This window comes from Macaca mulatta, chromosome X (assembly GCF_049350105.2).
Source record: "Macaca mulatta isolate MMU2019108-1 chromosome X, T2T-MMU8v2.0, whole genome shotgun sequence".
NCBI classification, from domain to species: Eukaryota; Metazoa; Chordata; class Mammalia; order Primates; family Cercopithecidae; genus Macaca; species Macaca mulatta.
In genome coordinates this window covers 139,909,766-139,919,821 of record NC_133426.1, presented here as the reverse complement: position 1 = coordinate 139,919,821, position 10,056 = coordinate 139,909,766, and the positions used below count along the sequence as shown (strand labels likewise).

General features: G+C 50.6%; 1 protein-coding gene across 1 annotated transcript in view; it reads left to right on the top strand.

The window, feature by feature from the left end:
* The first annotated feature begins 8,020 nt into the window (after positions 1 to 8,020).
* GPC4 (glypican 4) overlaps positions 8,021 to 10,056 on the top strand; it is a 116,998-nt gene continuing 114,962 nt past the window's right edge. The window contains exon 1 of the mRNA NM_001265741.1: positions 8,021 to 8,250. Within this exon, the coding sequence (NP_001252670.1) occupies positions 8,091 to 8,250 (160 nt within the window). The 5' untranslated portion in view covers positions 8,021 to 8,090. The remainder of the gene's footprint in view (positions 8,251 to 10,056) is intronic.

Below are 10,056 nucleotides of genomic sequence, written 5' to 3'. Positions count from 1 at the left end.
TACAGGCGTGAGCCTTCGTGCCTGGCCGTATTTATTTTTTGCTTTTCATACAGAATCCTTGGATGAGGAAGTGTTGGGCCTTCGCCTCTTTGTTGAGAAGACTGCAACTTGCCACTTTTCAATCCATCCTAAGCCTCCCACCCCTTCAGATCATTCTTTCCAATGTACTACTTTGATATCTCCCTCTCTGCTTGTAAATCTTCAGTGTTGAGAGGCTCAAGATGGCACTGTGACCTCAGGATAATGTGCCTCCATTATCCGGCATCTTACTTCATCATAGTCTCCCAGATGAACCTGTACTCACTCAAGATAATGCCTTCACGGGTCTCTGCTGGCCTCCCATTCCCCACCCTGTCTCTCTGCCTAGGTGGACTCCTTTTCATCCCACAAGGCCTCAAGGGGTTCCTACCATCTCCAGTCTTTTACCCACCAGCCTTGTACTGTGTTTGATGTTTTCTTGGGCAAATTTTGGGCTTAGAGTATAGTAAAAAATGGCTGTTTCATCAAACTGGGACTCAAGAGAATTTCAATTTAAATTTCTGAATGTGTTTCCTCATCCATAAATTAGGGAAAATATGACATACTTCACAGATAATGCATGTGAAAGCAATTCATAAACTCCACAGTACTAAACCAATATCAGTTATTATTGTGATATTGTCTTTCCATGAAAGACTTTTTAACCAAGGGGTATGATTCTTATAAATGTTATAGGAAGATAGATATGGGGACTCTTCCCTCGGTGGATGGATGGAGTGGAGCACTGGAGGTCAGATGATCTGTTAGGAGGGTGGCTCTACAGTCTAGACAAGAGGTAATGGAATCTGGATAGGGGTTGATGGTTGTGGAATGGAAAGGAGGATGCAATAGATTCAAGTGATTAAGAGAGACAGGCAACTACAGAACTGGGAGCCACTGCACACACAGGCACACAAAGGAAAGTAGGGTGCTGGGGACCTATAGCTGGTGGTTAAATCTGTAAACACGAATGAGCTCTCTGAGGGAGAAGGAAAGGCAGAGCAAATTTCAGGCAGTAAAGAAAGAATACTGAAGGGATATATGGAATTGGGAGACAGGAACGAATTTACTCACATCAACTCCTTCCAGGTGGCTGATCCTTTAATTACTGGCACTTCTGTAAAAATTTCCAGAGTGACCAAGAAAGAAACCAGACTTCATAAAAAAGAGCAAACTGGGATTTTTACCAGTGGAGGGTGTCCAGATTCTTGGTGTCTTGAACAAAGAATTAGACAAAGCACACAAACAAAGCAAGGAAAGAATGAAGCAACAAAAGCAGAGATTTATTGAAAATGAAAGTACACTCCACAAGGTGGGAGCGGGCCTGAGGACAGGGGCTCAAGAACCCAGTTACAGAATTTTCTGGGGTTTAAATACCGTCTAGAGGTTTCCCAATGGCCACCTGGTGTACAACCCATGGAAATGAAGTAGTGGCCTGCAATCAGAGGCTGAAGGGAAGTTACAAAGATTACACCCTATGCCAACGTCCGTTTGGTTGTGGAAAGCAACCAATCAGAGGCTAAGGCTAAAATGATGTTACAAAGTTATACTTCTATGCAAATGAAGACTTGGCCCCCAATCAGAGGCTGAAGCCAAGTTACAAAGGTTACACCCTATACAAACATCTGATTTGTTCTGGAAAGCAACCAATAAGAGGCTGAATCAAAGTTACAAAGTTACACTCCTATGCAAACGTCTGATTGGTTTCAAAAAGCAACCAATCAGAGGTACTTTCAATTTTCCATCTGCCACACAGAAAAAGGAAGGAGGCTTGCAAAAGGTGTAGCCTCTGGTCCTTTTGTTACTTAGGCGTGGAAAGTTGGGTTTTTCCTTTTGACTTGGTTCTAGGAAGTCAGCCTGAATCAGCCTTAGGTTCCCTGCCTCCAGACCCTATTCTCCTGTCTCAGGATGACTGGCATACATGCATTGCCTTATATTTGTCAGTGTCTTTCTCCATGTATATATGGGTCCTACCTCCCTAAACAAGCTGTCAGATCCTCAAAGGCATCTATCATTTAAGTTTCTGGAACCTTCACAGAATCAACCTTTGTACAAAGTAAACAGAGGACATTGGTTGCTTGAAAGAGAGGCACGGGGCAGGGGAGGAAAGCTACTGGGTGAAATCTCAGCTGAAGATGGGCTGAATCTGTCAAACAAACTTTTTTTTTTTTTTTTTTGAGACGGAGTCTTGCTCAGTCGCCCAGGCTGGAGTGCAGTGGCACGATCTCGGCTCACTGCAAGCTCCGCCTCCCAGGTTCACTCCATTCTCCTGCCTCAGCCTCCCAAGTAGCTGGGACTACAGGCGCCGCCACTGCGCTCGGCTAATTTTTTGCATTTTTAGTAGAGACAGGGTTTCACAGTGTTAGCCAGGATGGTCTTGATCTCCTGACCTCGTGATCCGCCTGCCTCGGCCTCCCAAAGTGCTGGGATTACAACCGTGAGCCACCGCGCCCGGCTCAAACAAACATTTAAGAGTTCTGAAACAGTCACTAACATTTAAAAATCAGGAGGTTTCAAATATGAATGTAGGTCTTTTATTCCCCCAGGGAAACTGCCCATCTGGTGAACCTGTACTCTTTAAGGCAATACGCATGCAAATAAAAATAAAGCCTAAGGCCAGGTGTGGTGGCTCAAGCCTGTAATCCCAGCACTTTGGGAAGCGGAGATGGGCAGATTGCTTGAGTCCAGGAGTTCGAGACCAGCCTGGGCAACATGGCGAAATCCCTGTCTCTACAAAAATACAAAAATTAGCATGGTGGTGTGCAACTGTGATGCCAGCCACTTGGGAGGCTGAGGTGGGAGGATTGCTTGAGCCTGGTAGGCGGAGGTTGCAGTAAGCTGAGATTGCACCACTGCACTCCAGCCTGGGCAACAGAGCAGGGCTCTGTCTCAAAAATAAATAAATAAATAAATAAATAAATAAATAAATAAAGCAAGCCTAGAAGAGCTCTTGGAGGCTGGTAGTGGAGGAACTCTCAAAGAAAATGTGGCCTCTGCTAAGGAACAAGTGTTGTAGTCATTTTATGCAGACAGTGCTTTGGAGGCCTAAAAGGAGGACGGGCTAGCTCTGCTTGGAGGAATCCAGGAAAGCTTTCCAGAAGAGGTGACTTCTCAGCTGAGTCTTGAAGCATGAGTATGAAAGAATTGTCCAAGAAATGGAGGGGAACGAAAGGATAGTTATAAGAAGGGGCAGGGTACAGGTAGATAAATCCATGCAAGATAGAGAATGTGATGACACATTCTTGTGGGGCCAGAGCACAGGATACAGGACAGGGAAGGGCCAGTAAGAAAGCTGGAAATGTAGCCTGAGCAAAATGGTGAAACTCTGTCTCTACAAAACAGAAAAAAAATAAAAAAAGCTGGGCATGGTGGCACGTGCCTGTAGTCCCAGCTACTCGGAAGGCTGAGCTGGGAGGATCACTTGAGCCCAGGAAGGTGGAAGCTGTACTCTAGCCTAGGCGACAGAGCCAGTTTTAAAAATAAAATAAAATAAAATAAAATAAAAAGTTGGGGGGGGGGGGGAGGCAGGCACGGTGGTTCACACCTATAATCCTAGCACTTTAGGGGGCTGAGGTGGGAGGATCACTTGAGCCTGGGAGTTCAAGATCCGCCAGGGCAACATGACAAAACGTCTCTACAAAAATCAGCCAGAAGGACATTGTCCAGATGATGTTGTCAAAGCCTCACTCTGATGGCTGTGTGGGGAATGGGCTGGATACAGGGAAAGACTAGAGGGCTGCAGGCCAACATCTTACCCTAACTAAGGGAGGGAGCTTCCTTCCTTTCTTCTTCTCTCCCTTCCCCTCCTTCCCCCCTCCCCCTCCACTCCCCTCCCCTCCCCTCTCCTCCTCTCCTCTCCTCTCTTCTCTCTTTCCTGAAACAGGGTCTTATGCTGTCACCCAGGCTGCAGTGCAGTGGTGTGATCACAGCTTACTTCAGCCTCTACCTCCCAGGCTCAAGCAATCCTTCTGCCTCAGCCTCCCAAATAGCTGGGACCACAGGTGTGCGCCACTATGCCTGGATAATTTTTATTTTGTTGTAGAGACAAAGTCTCACTATGTTGCCTCGGCTGATCTTGAACTCCTAGGCTCAAGCGATCCTCCTGCCTCGGCCTCCTAACAGATATGAGCCACTGTGCCCAGGTTTGGTTCTTCCCAGCACCATATTTGGAAATCAGGGTAGCTACCCAGCAGGCCATGAGAAGTGTCCTCAAAGCTGAGAGAGTAGACCTGGCTCAATCAGTTCTCTTGGATTAGAGGACAGAAGCATGGGAATGTATTCTTTGTTCTCTCTGCCCACCAGCAAATGTATCCTCCCCCTCCAAGTGTCACATCAGGGGAAACTCCTGACCTGGGAAAAACAAGTATACCATTACTGCATTCTATCTAAGCAAGCCTTTGCACACTGTTTATAAAACTGTAAACTCCTTTTGGCTTATACATCTTCCCTTCCTCTAGGACTGAACATTGTCAGGCACATAGGAGGTGTTCAATGAACATTTATCAATCTAAAACAAGGATACTTCCACAGGACCTTGGCAGTTGTACATTCACTGCTGACACTAAAAGAGACCCAGAGCACTGTGTTCTCTGACCACCACCACCAACAACAACAACAAAAAAATAGCATGGGATTTGGTCAGAGGTCTTAGGTTTCAGTCTTGGTTCAGCCACCCAAGAGCTCTGTGGCTGTGGACAAGCCACAGAATCTTGCTGAGACTTGGTTTGCTTATCAATTAAAAACAAACAAACAGAAAACAAACAAAATGTTCTAAGATACAAGGGTGCACCTGGAAGCACTGTGCAAACTTGTAAAGTGCTACATGACCAAAATGTGGTATATCTGTAAATGGAACATTATTCAGTCATAAAAAGGAATGAAGTACTGATACATGATACCAATATGGATGGACCTTGAAAACATGATGCTAAGTGAAAGAAGTCAGACATAAAAGCCCTGTATTGTATAATTCCATTTCTACAAAATGTCTGGAATAGGCAAATCCATAGAGACAAAGCAGATTAGTGGTTTGTAGGGACTGGAGGGAGAAGAGAAGGAACTTTGAGTGCTTAATGGGTATGTGGTCTCCTTTTGGAGTGATGAAAATGTTCTGTAACTAGTGGTGATGGCTGTACATTATGATTGTACTAAATGCCACTGAAGTGTGCATTTCAAAATGGTTAAAATGGTACCAAATTGCCTAAGTGTGTGCTTTATACTAAAAAAAAAAAAAAAAAAAAAAAGGTTATATGAAGGTTAATCAGCCTGAGAAGTCATTGATTTTTACATTTAACATGCAGCCTCCAATTCATTTTTTGGCGTTGAGAGAACTTACAAGGAGTAGGTGCATCTCCACTAAGAAGCCTCTTCTGAAGATAGCAGGGATGGGAGTTGGAGAGGGAAGAAGGAATTCTGGCCCATCTGAAAAGCTTCCCTTCTGGATGGTATTTGTTTCGTAGATTGCCAGTTGTTCACCCTGTTTGTATTTAAATGAAAGGAGGCTTTGAAGTGGGAGCCGCCTCTGAGCAGGGCTTGGAGTTCCTGCCTCCCTTGGTAAAGTTCAGACTTGTCCAAATCTGTTTGTAGCCAGAGGTTACTGTTTCTGGTGGAAAAGGCTCAAGTTTGGGTTAATAATACATTATGAGGAAGAGCAAGAGTAAACCCGGTGGGGCGGGGGGGGGCTGCGGCAACAAATGAGTTCCTCCTAGTTGGTGTGAGAAGCAGCTTTCTGATTTGGCCTTCGTGGTTTAGGAGTATCACTTTCTCCCTTATGGTCACTGGCTTCCATTTTATAATAATGTTGGTTGTATCTCAGAGCATGTTCTCCTTGGTGAAGAACATCTTTAAGTAAATGTATCAATCAATGAAAATTAAAAGTGCTCAGCTAAGCCCTAGCAATGCCTTCAGGACTTGATGGTTACCAGTTTAAGGAAAGTCTTGAAAATGGCAGGAAATTCAATTGTAGTTGAATTTGCACATTAAAAAAAAAACTGCTCTCCTAGTTTCAGAGTTAAATGTTCTGCCAGCCCACAGAAATTGGAAGTCACAGTTATAGACGGGTCACAATCTATCTGTTTATGTTGATGGTCTGTTAACAAAATGTAGAACAGTTTGCAAGCGGGCATTCAAAATAACAGCTCCTCATAGCCAGCCATGTCAACGTGGTTTACAAACAACAGTGGAGAAAGTCTCAACAAACCCTCTGAGGGTGATAACTGTAATGATGGTTCGTATCTTTGCCCTATGTAATTTTATGGGAATTGAGAGTCTAGCCAAATAATAAGTTCCAGCCCTTTTTATCTGTCCAGTTCCCAGCACACTCCCGAGGTGTCTGAGGCACTTCTCACCCCAACCTTTTAAAGAAGATTGTAACAATAACAACGGTAATGACAAGTTCCCGAGCTGCACAGTTCCCTTCATTTAAGGAGCCCCGGGAGCTTCAAAAAACACTCATTAATGGAATCTGACAAAGCTTGCAAGATAGGAAGTCTCGCCCATTTCCAGTTTTCTGGTGGAAAAGTGGGGACTGAGTCCCAGAGGGGTGTCAGTCTCTCTCACGGGGCTTGAGTGGGTAGGGGGTTTGGGGGTCCTGGGCTACCATTATTCCATGAAATTCGAGTCAAGAGTCCCGGGTTCTGGACGCCCCCTACCCCGGCGTGCTATTACCAAGTCGCTTCCCATTTCTGGGCCCCAGTTCCCCTACCTAATAGAAGGAAGGGTTGGGCCAAATGGTCTCCAAGATCTCTGCGGTCAACCCTCACTTTGCCCCCTCATCTCGCGGTTGGGGATTTTTCCCGCTTCAGGGTTCGGTTAGACTTGTAGCAGAACCGGGTCGGGGTGGGAGTGGCGTCGAGGGGGTGGAGTGTTGGGAATGCGGGAAGGAGAATGCCTGACGGGGTCCTGGACAAATTGGTGTTTCACGAGCACCGTCCTATGGGAAGCAGGTCTGGGGAGACCAGGTGAGGCTCTAGGACGAGCTCAGAGCCCCAAATCCCCCCGCTGCCTGCAGCGAAACAATGTAAATAATGCGCCTTCCCCGCCCAGCCCGGGAGCTGCGCGCATAGGAGCCTCCGCGGGTGCGGGATGGCAGCGGGGAGGCGGATATCGTGGCGGAAGGGGCTCCGCGCGGCTTTTGCCCATAGGCGGCGGGTCAGGTGGCCGCGCGCAAGGCCTGCGGCTCCGACGTGGGCTTCGGGGACAAGTCCCAGGCCGTCCCGGTCCCCAGAACCTGGGCCCTTCAGCCCGGAGTAGTTGGCCTTCCCTTCGCGGCTGGGGGGCGGTGGGCTGGCTCCCCGCCTCCGAGGAGGAGGGGAGGAAGGAGGAGCCGGGTGGGGCGTGTCATGCGAAGGAGCGCCGGGCGCCCGGTGCGGCCCCCTAGGAAGTGGATTTGACCGCTCCGGATCCAACCCGGCTTCCAGGTTTTCTCCCGGCCCAGCCCAGCGTGCTCCCGCCTGTCTCCGGCCCCCCCGACGCCCGCCCCCTCCCCCCGAGTGCCGCCCGCTTGGCCAAGTTTGCGGAGCGTCGCCGCGCACGCCGGCCAGTCAATCAGCGGCAGAGCTGAGAAGGGCACAGCCGCGCGGCGGAGGGCAGAGTCAGCCGAGCCGAGTCCAGCCGGACAAGCGGACCAGCCCAGGGCAGCGCAAGCCGCGCGCAGCGAACGCCCGCCGCCGCCGACACCCTCCGCGGTCCCCGCGGCGCCTGCCACCCTTCCCTCCTTCTCCACGTCCCCGCCTCGCCGGCCAGCCAGCTTGCCGGGTTCGCTGCCCCGCGGAACCCCGAGGTCACCGGCCCTCGCCTCTGCTTCCCTGGGCCGCGCGCAGCCTCCACGCCCTCCTTCTCCTCCTTTTACCCTGGCCCGGCGCCTGGCACCGGGGACCGTTGCCTGACGCGAGGCCCAGCTCTACTTTTTGCCCCGCGCCTCCTCCGCCTGCTCGCTTGTTCCACCAACTCCAACTCCTTCTCCCTCTAGCTCCACTCGCTAGTCCCCGACTCCGCAAGCCCTCGGCCCGCTGCCGTAGCGCCGCTTCCCGTCCAGTCCCAAAGGTGGGAACGCGTCCGCCCCGGCCCGCACCATGGCACGGTTCGGCTTGCCCGCGCTTCTCTGCACCCTGGCAGTGCTCAACGCCTTGCTGCAGGCTGCCGAGCTCAAGTCGAAAAGTTGCTCGGAAGTGCGACGTCTTTACGTGTCCAAAGGCTTCAACAAGAACGATGCCCCCCTCCACGAGATCAACGGTAGGTGGGCACCCCCGGGAGGTGGGCGTAGAGACCGACACCTCGAAAAGGTGGCTGCAACCCCCTTCCCCCGCCCCGCCGCCCTCAGCGCCGGACGCAGGTACACTAGAGGGAGAAATGGTCAGTCGAGAGAGCAGGAGCGAGCGAGAGAGCCAGGCAGCCCGGGCGCAGGACGTTCCCCGCGGGCGCGGCGCTCCCCGCCTCCAGCACTGCCAGCGGAGGGGAGCCGCCGGGTTGCCCGGTGCCACTGTCGCGCTCCGCTCCCCACCCCCGCTCCCCCTCCCCCCCTGCATTATTCGCCGTCCGGGGAAGCCCCTGGGGATACTGGTCCTCAAAGTGCGTGTTACCGGCTCCCTCGCCTTTTCCGGGTTGAACTCCTTATAGGACGCCCCGCTTTGTTGTATGGGTGACCACGAGAGGTCGGGTGGGGGTGGAGGTCGCCAGTGGGGTGTGGTGGAGGGAAACCTTCTGGAGCTTGCTAGATTCTGGGGGTCGCAAAACGTGGAACTTGAGTTGATGTTTCATTGATGTTCTTTTAAAACTCTCTCCCCGCCTCTCTTGAACCGCTGACACGGATTAGGAATTTTAGTAGCCTCAACGGCTTTAGAAGTCGCCTTTAAAAAGCAAACGACTACCCCTACTCTCCACCCCTCCAAACCCTGACTTTTGGGAACTCTCCTACTTTCCGGAAGGTATCGGACCAGAGGAGTATTTTTCCCCTCTTTCTTTTTTCTTACCTCATTTTAAGGGTTAATTGCACTTTCAATTACAGACCTTTGAAAGGACTGATTACAGGAAACCTGAATCTCAGTTTGGAGATGGTTATGCAAATAGAGACGGCTTAGCCTGTGAAAAAGTTCACCGGATTTTGGCGCCGGTGGGGTGGGATGGGGGCGTGTATGGGGGTATTTGTGAAAGCCTCTCTCCGAGCGCTGGGGAGGCAGCGTTCGGCGGGTGCCCTGCGTCCTTCCCAGCGAGGCCGGCGGCGGTGTCCGGCCGGGTCCCCTCCGGGTCGCACTCTCTTCTTAGCAGCGGCCAACTGTTGCGCGCAGCTCCGCCGGCCGCGCAGGTAGCCCGTTCGCCCTGGGGGCTCAGAAAGCACCATGAATCTAGCTGGCTGGTGGCCAGCGTAATCTAACGGAGGAGTGAGAGATTCGAGCCCGGGGGGCCGAGCCTCCACTCCGAACCTTTCATGGAAGTGAGTGGAGCGCGCCTTTGCCTTGCCGTGCTGGTCTCCGGGTGGGGCGGGCAGCCAGCAAAGGAAATACTGTAATTTCAACCAGGCGCTTCCAAAGGCTTAGGAAGATTTGGGGGTCATTTTTTGGAAGGGCTATTAATAACCTTGGAGATTAAGTGCAGTCATCAATTACATATAAATTACAAAGGTAATTGAGGGAAGTTGTTGGGAACTTTTGGAGTGTAACTGGCATCTGTCTAGAAATAGAACCGAAGAAATTGTTGGAGCAGCCCAGGCGCCCACTGCACCTTGGCAGTTACCAAATAACATGCTCACTACTGATTAGACACTGTTTGCCCTTCAGTTGCCTGTCTTTTCGGGAGCTCAAGTATGTCCTCAAAGCGGCACGATTTTATTGGTTGTAGAGCCCTGAAAAGCCCTCTTTCTTTCCCTTCCTCCCGCCCCGCCAGAAAAAAAAAATGAAGTGAACTAGCAGCCGCCGAAGCTTGGGGGCTCTGCAGGTCAAACCTGGGGCCTTTGTGCCCTGCACAGTTTGGGCCTGGGCACAGTGGAGATGATTGGCGTGAAGGTTACAGTTGTCATTCCCACATTTTGAAGGGGTAGATGCA